The sequence below is a fragment of the Hyperolius riggenbachi genome, chromosome 7 (genome assembly GCF_040937935.1).
Source record: "Hyperolius riggenbachi isolate aHypRig1 chromosome 7, aHypRig1.pri, whole genome shotgun sequence".
Taxonomy (NCBI): domain Eukaryota; kingdom Metazoa; phylum Chordata; class Amphibia; order Anura; family Hyperoliidae; genus Hyperolius; species Hyperolius riggenbachi.
The window spans coordinates 146,270,358-146,288,620 of NC_090652.1; the positions used below are offsets into that span (position 1 = coordinate 146,270,358).

Here is an 18,263-nt window from a genome sequence, read left to right on the forward strand (position 1 = left end):
TTTGGTCACCACAAACTTTCTTGGGGGTTTCTTTTGAAATGCAATGTGATAACCCCTTTTTATCAGATCTAGAATAAACAGACTTTTCGTTAAAGTTTTCCAATGTGGAAGAAAGTAGCCCAACCTTCCTCCCACCTTTAAACTGTCATTGTTTGGTTTGTGCAGGGGTTTTAAAACTTGGTCCTGGTCGCTTTTGATCTTTATTGAAGGACCAGGTTCTCCTCTTATTTTGACTGTCAGGCCTGTCTGTTTGCCGGTTCTGGCGAAAAAACCTCTTCCCCGCTTTAAACTGTCTTTTTAGGGAACGATTTTTTCTTGCTGGCTGTTCTTTGCAGCACTTCATCCAATTCCGGCCCAAAGAGAGTGTCTCCTACTACTGGAATAGAGCACACTATTTTTGGAGGCCATACTCCCCTGCCAGGTTTTGATCCACAGATTCCTTCTGGCCACATTAGAAATGCCTGCTGCCTTTGATGTCAATCTTATAGATTCAGAAGCGGCATCAATAATATAGGCTACTGCCTTATGCATTACAGTCATGGAATTAATTAGCTGATCTTTTGGTGTATCTTTATTAATGTTTTCCTCCAACTGCTGCATCCATAAAGCAAGCATTCTCGCCACGCATGTAGTTGCGGCTGAGGGTCTAAAATTTGCGCAAATGGCAGGCCATAATCTTTTTAATGCATATTCGATTTTTTTATCTGATTGATCTATAAGGTGTCCCAGGTCTTCAAACGCCAATTCATCCTCTTTATTAACTTGTGAAAAGGCAGCATCTAATTTAGGACTTCTGTCCCACATTTTACAGTCTTCCTCTGAAAACGGAAAACGTCTTTTAAATCCTCTTGACAAACAATTTTTTGTCTGGATTTTTCCACTGACTTGCAATTAAATTCTTTGTGGATTTATGTACTGGGAAATACAACTCTTGTGGATTTTCCATCCCTTCATATAGTTTATCATGCATAGATACTGGCTCAGTACTTGCTTTAGATAAATTTAAGTCTTCATAAATGGCCGTTAATAACATCTCAGTTTCCGCCACAGGAAATTTAAACTTGGACAGTTTGTTTTCCATTTCCTGTGGTTCTGCAGAACTTGCTGACACATCCTCATTATCACTAATTTCCTCTTCATCTGAAATTATAACTGCTTTATTGGTTTTGCTTGTGGCCTTTTTATGTGTAACGACCTCCAATTCTTTAGGCTGATTAGCCTGATCAACTTGAGTTTCAGCTGATGTGTCAGATTTGGCAGGTATTGCTGTTGCCTTAAACTCCTTTAACGTATCTTTTAAATCCTGTCTCAAAGCTTGTATATCTCTTTGAGAAGCGGATTCCTGTTTCATCACTTTATAGGTACAATCCTTGCATAAAAGCTTTGTTGATGCAGGATTGACCTTTGAATTGCACACAGGGCACCGCTTAGTAGTCTTTACAGGGTCAGGTACATTTGTAGAAGCACCCTGAAGCGACACAAAATAAAACTAGCTTGTCTCTTTAAAGTGACATCTGCCCCCAGCAATATTACTTTTATATGTTTTAATCATAAAAAATGACACTATGTGTAACATATTTTAGCATATGCATTTATATCACATATATCCTATGCATCTGTATCCCACAGGAAAAATATTTTGCATAATAACAGTCTTTCATTAAACATAATGTCCATACAAAAAGACTCAGCCTGATAACCACGTGTAGCACAGAAAAACAGCCAGTCCACAGCATAAGCTGTATAAACAGTTTTCCGTGCAAGGCTCACTGCAGCCACCATTTCGTAATGCTGCATGCGGAATCATACTCCCACAGGAGTCACCACCGCTGCCCGGGTCCCAGCAGAGCAATCTTACCTTTCCTGGCTCCTGCTCCATCTCCGACATCTTTCCGTGCTGCGAGACGCCGAGACACTGAGCGCTGGGACTCCGGGCGGCCGCACCTCTTCACCCGGCAAACTGGAAGTGACGTCACGCAACCCGGAAGTACTCTCCGAGGTTGCGGCCGGAAGACTTCCGCATTACGCCTCCGCATTGCATCTACCGGACGCCATCCTCCATGCCGCCGCCTCCGCGTGGTGAGTCCCCAGTGCAGCTCTCCCTGAAGCGGTGCCTTAGCTACATTCAGGCCGACCAACAGGGCGAAGGAACGCTGGAAGCCATTACCAGCCGGCCATCCCACAGGTACCTTCCAGCAATAGTGGATCCTCTGTGTGTAGCAGGATCCACGTTTGTGCCAACACCTTCCCTAGCCACCCAGGCTCTCCGGGACAGCGAGCACATAGAGAGACCTGGTTCCTGGACCAGGAAATATCCAATACTGCCTGACCCTTGGTCCATGTTCAATTTATAGAGAGGCTTTCGGATATTTCCTGTTCCTGGGAGGAGCCAAATCTCAATGTGTACCTGTCCTGGAGTGTTACTGGAAAAATAGTATTAAACGCCACCTCTGAGTTTTGTGGCAGCAGGGAGAGCAGTCATTCGGCTCTCCCTGCACAAAACTGAATGGCGCCATATAATATGTACTCCGTTACTTTGGCTTGTTTTGAAGCTCAAGGCACATTTCCATCTGACAGTCAAAGCGTAGAATGAAGTCTTATACCTGGTACACACCATGCAATTTCCAATCAGATAGATGGACTGACTATTTGACAGGTTCAGTTTGATATCTGATTTTTCTGATTACCAGTAATTTCATATACAAGTGATCGGAAAATAAGCCCATCTGACAAGGAAATTGTATGGTGTGTACCAGACATAAAAAAAAAAAAAAAAAAAAAAAAAAAAAACCACACAACCTTTAAAAAAGGACCACCATCATGAAAAATTGTAAAATTGAAAATACATGTTCACTCATATAAATAAGTACGTTTCTTCCAGAATAAAATGAGCCAAAAATTCCTTCTCTTGCTGTCACTTACATTAGGTAGTAGCAATCCAACAGGTTTTGGACTAATCCATCTCTCCATGGGAGACTCAGCATTTCCTTTATTCTTTATAAATGAACTCCCTGAAAATGTATTTGTACTAAGATGATTGCCAGCCTCTCTGCACACAGTTGGACAGAGCAACTACCATGTACTAAGTTCTTTTGAAAATAAAGAAACATCTGAGAATCCTCCATGAGGAGATGGGCTAGTCCAAAACCTGTCTGTTCTGTCAGATTTCTACTACCTACTGTGAGTGACAGCAACATGGGAGAAACATTTATGTCTCAATTTACTCAAGAACAAACATTTATTCGTCAGCGTTTACATGTATTGTTATTTTTTGTGATAATGGTCCTTTAAAGAAAACCTAGAGAAAAAAAAAAAAAAAAACACGATATAATGAATTGTATGTGTAGTACAGATGATTAATAGAACATTAGTAGCAAATAAGTCATTTTTATTTTCATCTATATCTTTTTTTATGACATTTCATCATGGTCACATTTGCAGTTTTAAAAGCACACAGTCTTAAGCTATAAAACAAAGCAGAAATAATGACCCTTTGAACTTTCCTGCAGTAAACCCTTATCTCAAGCTGTGTCACCGTTTCTTGGCTGTTTAAGTGCTTCAGAAAACAAGACTATTAACCCGGTGGATCAAATGGCTCATAGAAGCTCTTTACAGTGAACCTCCGGACTAAAAATCTACTAAGGATTGAAAAGGCTTGGTGTTTAACAGTTTCACAGCATCAGAACTTTTCTTACCAAAGCATCATTTTTAGCTGCATTTTTAGCGAAGCTCCACCCATCAAAGAATACTGCCGGGCGGTTTTTCCCTGATGCTGTGCAGAGCATGATGGGACTTCCTATGTTATTCACGTTGCCTAGCAACTGGGAGGGGTGATCAGCACACATGACAGTTGGAACTGTGTCTCATGCTCCCTGTCACCTCCTTTCAACCAAAAAGATGGCTGCCCTCAATTAACATAACTAATATAACATGTAATGACAGTATGTTTGTTTAGGCTGGAGTTCCTCTAAGTTTTTTTTGTTTTTTAACTCTTCCTGTACTGGAAAGTAACCATCACTAAACTTCATAATTCGCAATTTAAGATGGCATGCGAAAAATAAGCAAAAACAGACACTTACACTACTTTGTCAATAAAACCTTTGTGTTCTTCAGGTATGGAGACTGGAGTCTTGGGAGCATTGGGTGAGATGTACGATGCTGAGCTTGCCCCATTCGCCTGTAAACGTTTTTCCTCATACTGTGCTCTAAGCTGTCGTTCCTCCTCCTGGTTTAAATACGGAATTCCTGTAAAGAGGAACAGTCAGTATTCACTTATATACAGGACAGCTGCTAAAATAACATGCATGACAAAATAGTAGCTCACCATTACGAAACACCTTATTAAAATCAAAACCCTGGTTAGCCAGAAAGTCTATACTTGAGCTCTGTTAAAGAAAAAAAATAAAGAGTAGTTAGCAATATATAACTCCAACAATCAAAATGTGCAATAATCTACAGTGAAATACTTCAAGAACTTCCTGAAAACTTGTCATTTTTTGGCAATACCCCTCATGTTGCATTTCCTACAACAAGACAGACACTAAATGTTGCATGTGTGATGCTTTCAATATGTCACAACTAATGCATCCTAAACCAAGCAGTCATGTCATTTGCAGAGTCCTCATTCTCAAAGTTAAACTTTTCCAACACAAAAGTGAATTAACCTTTCAAGCTATAACTCACAGAACATAGGTAAAACTAGCAAGTCCTTGTTAAAGGATACCACAACTGACATGTGGCATAATGAGATAGACATGGGTATGTACAGTGCCTAGCACACAAATAACTATGCTGTGTTCCTTTTTTTCTTTCTCTGCCTGAAAGAGGTAAATATCAGGTATGTAAGTGGCTGACTCAGTCCTGACTCAGACAGGAAGTGACTACAGTGTGACCTTCACTGATAAGAAATTCCAACTATAAAACACTTTCCTAGAAGAAAATGGCTTCTGAGAGCAAGAAAGATAAAAAAGGGGGAAATTCTTATCAGTGAGGGTCACACTGTAGTCACTTCCTGTCTGAGTCAGGACTGAGTCAGCCACTTACATACCTGATATTTACCTCTTTCAGGCAGAGAAAGAAAAAAAGGAACACAGCATAGTTATTTGTGTGCTAGGCACTGTACATAACCATGTCTATCTCATTATGCCACATGTCAGTTGTGGTATCCTTTAAAGAACTCTTCCTAACTATATAACCCCCCCCCTTCCCCCACCAGGTTTAGTAGCAATTAGGGTTGGTTCACACTTTTACAGATGTAGAACGGAAACCGGAAGCGCATCTGGGAGGCGGATGCGCACTGTCCATTCTGCATCTGCATGCAACAATTTTCCCCCGTCTGTTCTGCATCCACACCTCACGGTTGTCCCACCACCGCTTGGTCCCTTCAAAAGCCTGGAGGCCAGCAGATGCATGAGGGCTCGTTTCCACTATTGCGGTGCAGAATCGCCTGCGTTCGCCTGCGATTCCGCATGCGTTTTTTGCCGCGAATTCGCATAGGTGAGGGTATATGCGATTTTAACCATGTCACTGCCTGTAAGAAAAAGACACCGAGAGCCCAATATGGTGTAGTATGCTCAGGACAATAGTGGATAACGTAATGTGAGAAGGTTATACTCACAAACAAGGGTTACCGCTGAGGCAACTGCAACATGTCACTGCCTGTGTGAATTTACATTGGTACCTATGCGAATTCGCGGCAAAAAACGCATGGGGAAAACGCATGCAATTTCCCTATTAAATACATTGTGTGCGATTCGCCTGCATTCCACACGCAGGCGAATTCTGCAGGGTGTTCCGTGCAGATTTTATCTGCACAATAAAAAGCTCCCGCAGACGCATAAGTGGAAACAGGCCCATTCACTTATATTGTCTATGCGAATCCGCATACGCAAGGCGCATGCGGATTCGCGATAGTGGAAACGGGGCCTGAGACTTCAGAAGCTGCAGAAGGCCAATTCTCCCTAGCAACAGGGAGAACTTCGAAATGGTCCAACATGAACCAATGAGAATTCTTGTTGCAGAGGATTCCCCTTGGTCTTTTGCAACCCAATGGAGATCCCCGGCCTGTTTTGAAGGGACAGAGCAGCATGTCACGGCAGCGACAAGATGCAGCAACTAGCCTAGTGAGAACGGTTCTTATAGGCTTGCATTGGACACATTTTCCCATCTGGTCAAATGCGCCAAGTTGGGACTCTGCATTCCAGCTTGCATTCAGTGGATCCGCGTTTTGTAACAAGTGGAAGCGGATCCTACTTAGGACCATATGATCCACTTCCTGCGTTTAAGCAGAGCTTTAAAAACGTATCTCACAGATACGTTTTTAATGCAAGTGTGAACCGGCCCTAAATCTCAGTTAAGGTGGCCACACACGATACAATAAAATGATCCGATTTTACAGCAATTCGATAAAAACGATCAAATCTTTCGGAAAAAAAATCAAAAGCTTTTTTTTCATTCGAGTGAAAAATCCGATCGGATTTCCAATTTTCTTCGATTTTTAGCGATCCGGAATGCCAGATATTTTTCTTCAAGATTGTATGGTGTGTGTTAGATTGTCAACTTAATATACACACCCTAGCAATTTTGTCAGAGTTTCCAATCATTTTTCATAACATAACTGGGGAAAAAAATTGAAAATACGTGTGTGGTACATTGGTCAGATTTTTAAAATGTTACAGTCAGAAAGATTGATTGCAATTCTTAAATTGAACAGATATTTAAAAAATTGTATGGTGTGTGGCCACCTTTAGGCACCGACAGAAAATTGTATAACTGGTCTACTGAAAGACCGCTGTCTCCAACATTCACACCTCGCTGGAGAGAACATGATCTTATCTGATAGATCCCTCAAAACCGCTGTCCTACAATTGACATATGAACTGACTAACCCTGAAATTAATTTTTTTTATATTTTATGCTTTTGCAAAAAGCATGAACATGCTTAATGAATAATCTTCAGAAATAAGGTTATTTTGACGCCCATTCCACGATGTTTCCAGACAAACCGGACTTTTGAAACCTGGAGTAATACAGGTTCGAACACTGTACTAGTGTAATACAGTGGCTTGCAAAAATATTCGGCCGCCTTGAAGTTTTCCACTTTGTCATATTACTACCACAAACATGCATCAATTTTATTGGAATTCCACGTGAAAGACCAATACAAAGTGGTGTACCCGTGAGAAGTGGAATGAAAATCATACATGATTCCAAACCTTTAAAAAAAATAACTGCAAAGTGGGGTGTGCGTAATTATTCAGCCCCCTAAGTCAATACTTTGTAGAACCACCTTTTGATGCAATTACAGCTGCCAGTGTTTTAGGGTATGTCTCTACCAAGCTTTGCACATCTAGAGACTGAAATCCTTGCCCATTCTTCTTTGCAAAACAGCTCCAGCTCAGTCAGATTAGATGGACAGTGTTTGTGAACAGCAGTTTTCAGATCTTGTCACAGATTCTCGATTGGATTTAGATCTGGACTTCGACTGGGCCATTCTAACACATGGATAGGTTTTGTTTTAAACCATTCCATTGTTGCCCTGGCTTTATGTTTAAGGTCGTTGTCCTGCTGGAAGGTGAACCACCGCCCCAGTCTCAAGTCTTTTGCGGACTCCAAGAGGTTTTCTTCCAAAATTGCCCTGTATTTGGCTCTATCTACCCATCAAGTCTGACCAGCTTCCCTGTCCCTGCTGAAGAGAAGCACCCCCAGAGCATGATGCTGCCACCACCATATTTGACAATGGGGATGGTGTGTTCAGAGTGATGTGCCGTGTTAGTTTTCTGCCACACATAGCGTTTTGCATTTTGGCCAAAAAGTTCCATTTTGGTCTCATCTGACCAGAGCACCTTCTTCCACATGTTTGCTGTGTCCCCCACATGGCTTGTGGCAAACTGCAAACAGGGCTTCTTATGCTTTTCTGTTAACAATGGCTTTCTTCTTGCCACTCTTCCATAAAGGCAAACTTTCTGCAGTGCACGACTAAGGCCCTGATTCATAAAAGTGCTGTCGGGAAGGTAACGTCGAGCGGGGAAACACCGCTGTCGGTATTTCCGCCTTCAGGGTGGTAATTCATAAAAATTTTGCTAGTTGTGACAGGCGTGCGGAGATATTCCGCTGTAGGCAGGCGTTAGGCTGTCCGGAGACATGCGGAAACAGGAGAAGCAGGCGGAGTCCCTCCGTGCGGTGTTCTCTCTGCAGCTGCTTGGGAGGTCTGTCCCATTCACTGCAATGTATTCCGCACGCTTCTCGCCACATCAGAGGTAGCGGTAATACCCGTCCGCATACCGCTACCTCTAATCTTTATGAATTGACATTTGTTACTTTTGCTATGATAATCACCGCGCAAGGCGGTGATTGATCACTCTGCTCGCGAATGTCGGCTTTTCATGCGGAAAAAGCCTTTATGAATACATATTTTGCTGTGTGGTCGGTAAAGTGAGCGGTTTTCTGCATTTCCGAATGCGGGAATGCTTTATGAATCGAGGCCTAATAGTTGTCCTATGGACAGAGTCTCCCACCTGAGCTGTAGATCTCTGCAGCTCGTCCAGAGACACCATGGGCCTCTTGACTGCATTTCTGATCAGCGCTCTCCTTGTTCGGCCTGTGAGTTTAGGTGGATGGCCTTGTCTTAGTAGGTTTACAGTTGTGCCATACTCCTTCCATTTCTGAATGATCGCTTGAACAGTGCTCCGTGGGATGTTCAAGGCTTTGGAAATCTTTTTGTAGCCTAAGCCTGCTTTAAATTTCTCAATAACTTTATCCCTGACCTGTCTGGTGTGTTCTTTGGACTTCATGGTGGTGTTGCTCCCAATATTCTCTTAGGCAACCTCTGAGGCTGTCACAGTGCAGCTGTATTTGTACTGACATTAGAATACACAAAGGTGCCCTCTAGTCTTTAGCACTCATCAGGCAATGTCTATGGGCAACTGACTGCACTCAGACCAAAGAGGGCTGAATAATTATGCACACCCCACTTTGCAGTTATTTGTAAAAAATGTTTGGAATCCTGCATGATTTTCATTCCACTTCTCACATGTACACCACTTTGTATTGGTCTTTCACGTGGAATTCCAATAAAATTGATTTAAGTTTGTGGCAGTAATATGACAAAATGTGGAAAACTTCAAGGGGTCCGAATACTTTTGCAAACCACTATGTGCCGACTTATGGTGCCTTGCTGAATTGCAGGTGTGCAGATCGTTTGTCGATAGGACTCATGTCCGTAGAACAATCATTTCCTGCCAGAATTAATCTCTCGGCAAGGGGGCTAGAGTTTCCCCCTGGCAAGGAGGGCATCAGCTCTTTTGTCAGCCCCTGCCTGCACAATGAGGTATTTAGGGTTTGTTACACAGACCTCTGGGTCCTTTATCTGTTGTCGAAATACCATCCCGACAGAACACTGGCCAGAGATCATAGTTTTGGATTATTCACTACAAAGACTCTTGACGCCAACATGGTATTTTGAACTTTCAAACATTTTACCTGATTTCTCATCTCTTAGGATATCTGTTTGGTTGCCAGATACATTTAGCAGCTCCAATGTATATTTGCGTGTATATATAATTTTTTTTTTTTTTTATTTATACATTAAAACGATTTAATCATTCCAGTTCTGCCCTTGTTACCCGATTATTCTAACCTATGCTTGAACTCAAGAGGCACTACTGCATTGTTTTATTTTTAGAAATGGTTAATTGCAACCTAACTAGCAAAATCTGTTTCCAACTTTTTAGGAATAGCTAGTTTAGGGTGTCTCTACTGTAATGTGGAGAGTGGTGCCAGGAAAATCGGATTTCTAGAGCAAAATTTATAATTTTTACAGATTGCATCATGTATGGGCACATCAACTAATCATAAAAATTGACTGCTTACAGTAGATTCACCCTTTAGTAGACGAGACCTGTATGGCAACCGTAGCATAGTATGACGGGATTGGCGGGTGATTGCCACGGTATGCAAATGTTTGGGTACCACTAGCCAAATTAGTCAGTGGTAAGCCATAAACCGTTGCAGAAAAGAGAGTTATGCAACATGTTAATTAATGCACAGGTACTTTTTAACTTTATGTACTTTAAATCCTGGACTAAAAATAAACCGCATTGTGCAAAACAGCTCGTTTACCTTGCTTCTCCTTCCCTATCCCCTTACAAAGTAAGCTCACAAGGGCAGGTCGTCCTCTTGTTTCTAGCAACTGAATACTTCTTGCAGAATAAATGTATTTGTCATTTAGGTTGTATTGTACTTCCATTTATCTTATGCACGCATGTTTTATAGTATTGTACAGTGCTATGGAAGATGATGCTATATAAACTGAATAAGCAAATTTATAGTCTAATAAGTATTTAGCGGACCTACCTTTTTGCACATTGTACCTGAAGGACTCACCTAATTGATTAGATTAAATGTTATTTATATGTATTGTACTTGTGTTTCTTCTCCTCTCCCCAACTGCCCCATTTTTAAAAAGATTGTCCAATTATTTTATGATCCAATAAAGGGCATTACATACTCATAGGGGAGATATACTGGTTTATTTTTGATGCATTGTTCTTTACTTCAGTCACACTTGATTGTTAGCATTGCTCATTTTGTATACAGAATATATTAGATGCATCAACTACCACCTCATATGCTCAGTCTCCCTGAATATATTTGAGACCACACACCTAAACGATCTGCATGAGATACCGGTCCCTTGTGATAGGTCATGTCAGCTCAGGAAATTGAGACAATATATACCAGTAATTCAGTTGGGAGTAGCGACTGTTACCATGTTCCAGATCAAGTTGGCCGCCTCCCTCAAGTACTTAATTTAGTTTTTGATAAAGTTGATCTCTTGGGAAACAAAATTTGCCCTTTGATGGGGCTTAGTACTTTCAGGTGCAGGGACACTTGTGTCCCATCACTAGTGAACCTGTACTGTGGCAGTGGGAACGTTGTGTTTTCAAGTGAGGGACTTTCGCTGTATCTACACCACATTCTGCCATAGCATGAGTACAAAAATTAAATTCTCCTTTGGAACCATCTCCAATGAACTACTAAAACTCGGATTTGGAGTCGGATTTGAAATAAGTCTCATGGAGCATGGATTTTTTTTCCCCTTCAGTCCAGCATACATTTAACTGGTGTTACACAACTGAAGCATCAGTACGAATTACTAGAAACAGAATACAGGTAGTCCCCAGTTAACAAACGAGATAAGGAATGTAGGTTCATTGTTAACCTGAATCTGTTCTTAAAATCAGAACACTGTGCCATCTCTGTCCCCTGTACCTCCTCTGTGCCCCCTCTGCACCTGCTTATACAAGTTTAAAAGCCTTTTTTTATTTGAATTTTTTAAATCAATTTGCTCAAAACTACAAGTCTAATTTAAAAGAAAAAAATTTTTTTGACTTGTTCCCATAGAAACACAGAATCCATGCCGTTCGTATCGGCGGGTCGTTCATAAGTTGGGCGTTCGTAAGTCAGGGACTACCTGTACTACATTACAAGTTCCCTCTTCAGGTCTAGCCAACCACTTCAAATTTCTATAACACTTTTGCATTGTTTTATGGGTAGAAAATGTTTGGAAACTCGTGCAAAGCTAGCGCAGTTTTCTTATACTGTAAATAACTAATTTATTCTCAGAAGACATCCAGAAACCGTAAAGAAACACTTAATTGCTCAGATCTGCCCCAGTGTTTTAAGAGAAAACACAATGCATTTCCACTTAAAGAGACTCTAACAATTTTTTCAGCCTTAGTTCTTCTGTCCTAGGAGTTCCTATGCCTGTTCTAATGTGCTGGGGCTTACTGCAGCTCTTCCTAATTACACTGTCTCTGTAATAAATCAATGCATCTTTCCTCTGTCCTGTTTGTCGGGCTAAGGCTTTGATTGTGTGGAATGTGCAGGGCTGCTTGTGATTGGTAGAAGCGATACACACCCTCTGCAGGCCCCCTGCATACTCACACACTATGCTTAGCTGAGCCTATTAGAAGCTGGTTAGTTTGTTTGTAAACATTGCCTAAAACTGTTAATTACAAGCCAGGATTGCAGCAGAGAGTGGCAGAAACAGCACAGAGGGGCACAGGAGAAAAATCAGAGTTAGTACCTGCTAACGATGTTTTCAACAATCCTTCAGGGCAAAGGTGAGACGTAGCTCCTCCCAGGAACAGGAACAGACAGCACTTCCCCTATAAAAAAAGTCACATGTTAGTCCACCCTCAGTGCGTTTAGCCAAGTACCCGACAGGTGAACATTCCACTAACCCATAACCGTGCAACTATCAGACACAGACAATTAACACCCGGGTGGGATCGTTGCCCTGAAGGATTGTTGAAAACATCGTTAGCAGGTACTAACTCTGATTTTTCCCCACAATCCTTCAGGGCAAAGGTGAGACGATTAACAAGTAATACAACCTCAGGGTGGGACCAATGCTTGGAGAACGCTTCTACCAACCGCCTGGTCGTGTGCAGACATTGCATCAATTCGGTAATGACAGATGAACGTAGAAAAGCTTGACCACGTTGCTGCCTTACATATTTGCTCAGGCGAAGCCCCTGCATTATTATCCCAAGAAGCTGCCCTAGCTCTAGTAAAATGCGCTTTAAATGAGGCAGAAGCCTCACTTCCCATAACTCTGTAAGCTTCTATAATAGCTAACCTAACCCAATTAGCTATAGTAGATTTAGAAGCTCTTTGACCTACAGTTTTCCCTGAAATAAAACAGATAAGGAATCTATCTTCCTGGCATCTGCAGCTCTGTTCAAGTATTCCAGAACACATCTTCTAACATCTAATGAGTGAAAAATCCTCTCTTTTCCACAACTTGGATTCACACAGAAGGTAGGCAAAATATCCTGCGACCTGTGAAACCTAGACATAACTTTTGGACAAAACTTTAGATCCGTCTGTAATACTAACCTATCCTGAAAATAAGGACTTTTCATAGACAAGGCCTGTAGCTCACTAACCCTTCTGGCTGTAGTGATGGCTACTAAAAAATACCGTCTTTAATGTAAGAAATTTAAAAGAACTGTCCCCTAGCGGCTCAAAAGGACCTTTGGACAGCCCCTTTAATTCTAACGATAAATCCCAAGGAGAAACGTATGGCCTGTAAACTGGCAGTTTCCTAGATGGAGCCTTCCGAAATCTCAGTATTGGAGAGGAAGACAAGAGGATACCTGAAAAAGCAGATAAGGTAGCAATCTGCACCTTAAGCGTACTCACAGAAATATTTTTATCCCAACTGTCCTGGAGAAACCAGGACTGCTGGGACTGACAAGCTATCAAACTCAGATCCAGATAACCAAAGATGAAAAGTCTTCCAGTATTTCAGATAGATCCTCCTAGTAACTTCCTTACAGCTAGTAACCAATGTAGAGGCTGCCTTCTCAGATACTCCCAACTTTTTGAGTAAGACTAATTCAAGATCCAGACTAACAGATTCAATCTGCCTGGATGCGGATGCCACAGGTTCCCTTGTAGCAGTAGATCCGGCCTGCAAGGAAGTCTCCAAGGGTCTTCTGATGCTAACCTCCTGAGAGCTGAAAACCAGCTCTTTCTCGGTCACCAAGGTGCTATCAAAATCATCCAATTTTGACAACCTCTCCATTTGCTGATGACCGCCGGAATCAAATTGAGAGGAGGAAATGCATACAGAAGTGGAAAGTTCTATTCTTGAATGACCACATTCACCCCCCGGCTTTGATCTCTTGGATTGAGAGAAAAAAGTCTGAATCTGAGTATTGTCTTCTGTTGCAAACAGATCGATTGACGGTGTTCCGCATCGTTTTATGATTTCTGCGAAAACACCTCCTTGTTTAGAGACCATTCTGATGACAGAATCCTGCTTCTGTTCAGTTTGTCTGCATCTATATTGAATGTTCCCTTGAGATGAACAGCTCTCAAGGATGCCACATTCTTTTCTGCCCAAAACCAGATGTCCTCCGCTTCCTCCTGCAACAACAGGAATCGCGTGCCTCTCTGTTTGTTGATAAACGCTACTGCCGTAACGTTGTTCAACTGGATCAGAACATTGGACTGCAACAGTATTGATTGCACCTGAAATAAAGCCAGCCTTACTACTGTTAATTCCTTTCAATTGGATAACCTTTGAGACTCTGATTTTGTCCATTTCCCCTGAAAGGCTCTGTGAGCTATATAAGCTCCTCAGCTCCAGGCGCTTGCATCCGTAGTTATTACGTTGTCTACAGGCCCCTTCCAAGGCCTGCCCTTCACAAGGTAGGATTCCTCCAACCACTGCTGCAGAGACAACACACAGTTTGAGGGATTTTGACTTTGAAATCTAATGTTTGTGGACGACCGTCCCAATTATCTAGGAGGAACCTCTGTATCTTCCTGATATGCGCTAATGCCCAGGGAACTGCCACCATCGTAGATGACATTAACCCAAACAACGACAAAATCGTTCTTAGGGAAACTTTGTCTTCCCCTTGTGATGATTTCACTGCCAAACTCATCTTCAGAATCTTCCTGGGAGGAAGGAAAATCATCTGTTTTACTGAATCCACTAGTATGCCAAGAAACTGAGTTCTCTGACTTGGAATTAGAGAGGACTTCTCTGGGTTGATGATCCAACCTAGGAATCGGAGATGTTCCGATACCAGATCCAAATGGCCTTTCAGCTGTTCTGCTGAACTTCCTAGAATAAGCAAGTCGTCTAAATACGGAATGATTAAAATCGATTGTACCCTTAACGGAATTAATGCTTCTCCCAGAATTTTTGTGAACATTCTTGGGGCAGAAGTAATCCCAAACAGGAGGCAAACAAACTGGTAGTGTTCTACCATCCCATTTATTCTCACTGCAAAACTTAGGAATTTTTGTGATTTTTGGTGAATCGGCGCATGCCAATATGCATCTCTTAGATCCAGAGATGCCATAAAGGCTTCTGGAAACAATAACTTCCTTACTGATTCCATCCGAAAATGTTTCATAAACCGACTCAGGTTTGTTAGGTTCAGAATCAGGCACAGGATGAATTCCATTACTTTGTACAGCTCCACGGAATATGTTGGCGCTTTATAAATCAATAATATTATTATTAATTCTGTCTTAGCATGTTCTGCAATATGCTCAAAATCTCTGGAACAGAGTGGGATCTCTTAGGGCCTTTGAGATCACAAATCTTGATGGTGGAGGAAGGTCAAACTATTTGGAAACCAAACATTCTCTGGCGAATAAATGGATTTTTTACCACTTTTGCCCACCTAATAGAAAGTATCTTAGCCTTCCTCCCACCACCTGACACGAGTCATTGGGATTCTGACTGGGTCTCTAGAGCTTTAAACTTAAAGCCCCCTTTTCTGGACTTGTCAAAAGTCCACCTCCTGCCTTTACTTTGATCCTTAGAGGCATCCTTTTGATTACTCCTTGGCTTACGAAAAAATTGTTACCACAGTCTTCTGTTTAAGCAAAATTTTTATTTTTATTTGAGCTGAATCCAGCTCTGGACCAAACAACAATTCACCTGAAAGAGGGACACCACACAGCCTGTTTTTGGATGAGATATTACAATCCCATATTTTAAGCCACAAGGCTCTAAGAGAAACATTAGAGCAATGGGCCTGGCTGTAAACCTAATTGCTTCAGCAGAAGCATCTGCTAATTATGCAGCAGTTTAAATGAGAATAGCAATAGAACTCAACAATTGCTAACCAGGTGCACCAGCCAGTATGTTAGCTTTGAGCTGAATAATCCACAGCTCCAAAGTTGTGGCCACACATGTAGAGATAAAAGCCAGCCTAGCCTCCCAAGACCTTTTCAAATAAACATCCACCTATTAAGTGGATCCTTCAGCTTTGTATAATTGATAATGAATAAACAAAACAGCTACTACATCCTCAATACAGAATTTAAACTTTGAAACAGATTCAGATTCTATTTCTCTAGCGTCTGAATCCTCAGAACTAGCTGCAAACTCAGCCTGACTAATATCAACTTCAGTCACAGATACTCCAAATACAGCAACCTGAGAAGTGGATGGATTAGCATTCAATAATGAGGACTTAATTGATTCCAATGAAGCATTAATCTCCTCTCTAAAGGATTTAATGTATCCTGAACAGAGTGACCCGGCTCCTCCCCTACAACCCTCTGTATGCACAACTGACAGAGTTTTTGCATAGGGCAACATAAAATTGCACAAAGGGCATGTTTCATCATTAGGAGGATGCCTATGCTTATCTGCAGCAGCAGCAGATTTAGCAGAAGCCTTAGTATTGGCATAAACAACAACACAAGGCATGTAACTCTGCTCACACATATAGCACAATCAGCCCAGAAAGAGAAACCATTATCTCACCTTTTGGGCGGCCTGGTTGCTCTCAATCCTCAGCGTCTGACATGCTTCCAGCTGACACATCCAGCGCAGGACAAACTCTCTCTGAGCAACGGTGCTACAGGCCCACGCAGCTTCCCCTTGAAACATACCTGGCCTGCCGCGAATGGATGAGTGGCGGCCCGGAAGCTGCAGAGAGAGTAATGAGCCGGCACTACAAATTGTTACCTTCGGCATACCCGCCGGAAAGTACGCATCCGGACGCGGCCAAGCGTCCTAATGGCCACAATGCGCTCCACGCTGCACATGGCCGCCAGCTTACCTCCGTCCTGCTCACTCCGCCGCAAGGCCGCCAAGGGGAACCCACGCCTTCCACACTTGCTCTCCCTGGCAGCGGGAGAGAAAGGTAGGCAAACCCCAGTAAAGATCCAGCCTGGGGCGCACGGCCAGACTGCTTCAGTACCACAGTCTCAGCCACCCAGAAGGATCCACCTGCAGCCCAGCACACAGGCTTCACCCAGAGGGGAGATGCCGACCTGCCTGGACGCAGGAACAAACAGCACTGAGGGTGGACTAACCATGTGACTTTTTTATAGGGGAAGTGCTGTCTGTTCCTGTTCCTGGGAGGAGCTACGTCTCACGTTTGCCCTGAAGGATTGTGGGGAAAATAAGGAATAGAATGGTATGCTTTTTAGTGTAAGAATATTAGAGTACAGATTCTCTAATTTGTTAATATACAGTATATTTACATTAAAGGTTGAGAAAGGTAAAAGACAATTTGCAGTTTGAGAGTACATAGCCAGAACATTTTAAGATGTGAAAGGTTATGGGTACATATCATTGAGTGTTCTACCACCCTACAGTATGTAGTGCACTCAGAGCTGCCTCACTTTCAAGACTTCTAAGTTTAGAGCAAGGTTCTTTTTCAGAAAATGTGTAGTCACGAAATAAATGCAAGAAAAGTACATACAGTACAGAATACTTACTTGACAAACAAATTTCTTGTCCGGAGAATTTCTGCTGAAAGGCTTCGGGAAAATGTAAAAATTAAATGATTTCGTAACATATCTAAAAATAGAAGAAATGAGGAAAAATCATCACTATACAGCTAAACACACAGACATTTACAAAACTGAAAGACTAAAATTAGAAGGAAAAAAAAACAAAAACAAAAACAAAAAAAAAACAAAAAAAAAAAACACTTACTTGGCATCAGCATTTTCATATTTAAAAGTGCATAGACCAAACTGAAACAGCAAAAAGTCCATAGAGTGCTGAAAAATTAAAAACATGAAGCATTTTAACATTTGATTTAATCTACCATGTCAAAATGCATTTATAGACTCAAAGGAAGCTAGGCCTCTAATGCAGTCACCTTTCAAAAATTGTAGTAACACAAGCATTTCTATGCATGTTTTCACACGTCCTAGTAGGTTTATATAACAGCTTTAGTGTGGAGTGTGTTTTAAAGTGATTGCAGTCAAACAAAAAAAATGCACAAGTGTAAACATTGCACAAACTTACATGCATTGCCCATAGTGGCTGTATGCAGCTGAGCCATGCCTGTACCAGCGGAGCGGCTGTATGCAGCTGAGCCATGCCTGTACCAGCGGAGCGGCTGTATGCAGCTGAGCCATGCCTGTACCAGCGGAGCGGCTGTATGCAGCTGAGCCATGCCTGTACCAGCGGAGCGGCTGTATGCAGCTGAGCCATGCCTGTACCAGCGGAGCGGCTGTATGCAGCTGAGCCATGCCTGTACCAGCGGAGCGGCTGTATGCAGCTGAGCCATGCCTGTACCAGCGGAGCGGCTGTATGCAGCTGAGCCATGCCTGTACCAGCGGAGCGGCTGTATGCAGCTGAGCCATGCCTGTACCAGCGGAGCGGCTGTATGCAGCTGAGCCATGCCTGTACCAGCGGAGCGGCTGTATGCAGCTTCGCCATGCCTGTACCAGCGGAGCGGCTGTATGCAGCTTCGCCATGC

General features: G+C 42.3%; 1 protein-coding gene across 1 annotated transcript in view; it reads right to left on the reverse strand.

Moving 5' to 3' along the window:
• Window positions 1-18,263, reverse strand: part of PARN (poly(A)-specific ribonuclease) — a 179,001-nt gene that overhangs the window by 140,995 nt on the left and 19,743 nt on the right. Inside the window, 4 exon segments of the mRNA XM_068244741.1 lie at window positions 4,080-4,245; window positions 4,325-4,385; window positions 17,269-17,350; window positions 17,489-17,556. Coding sequence (XP_068100842.1) covers window positions 4,080-4,245; window positions 4,325-4,385; window positions 17,269-17,350; window positions 17,489-17,556 — 377 coding nt within the window.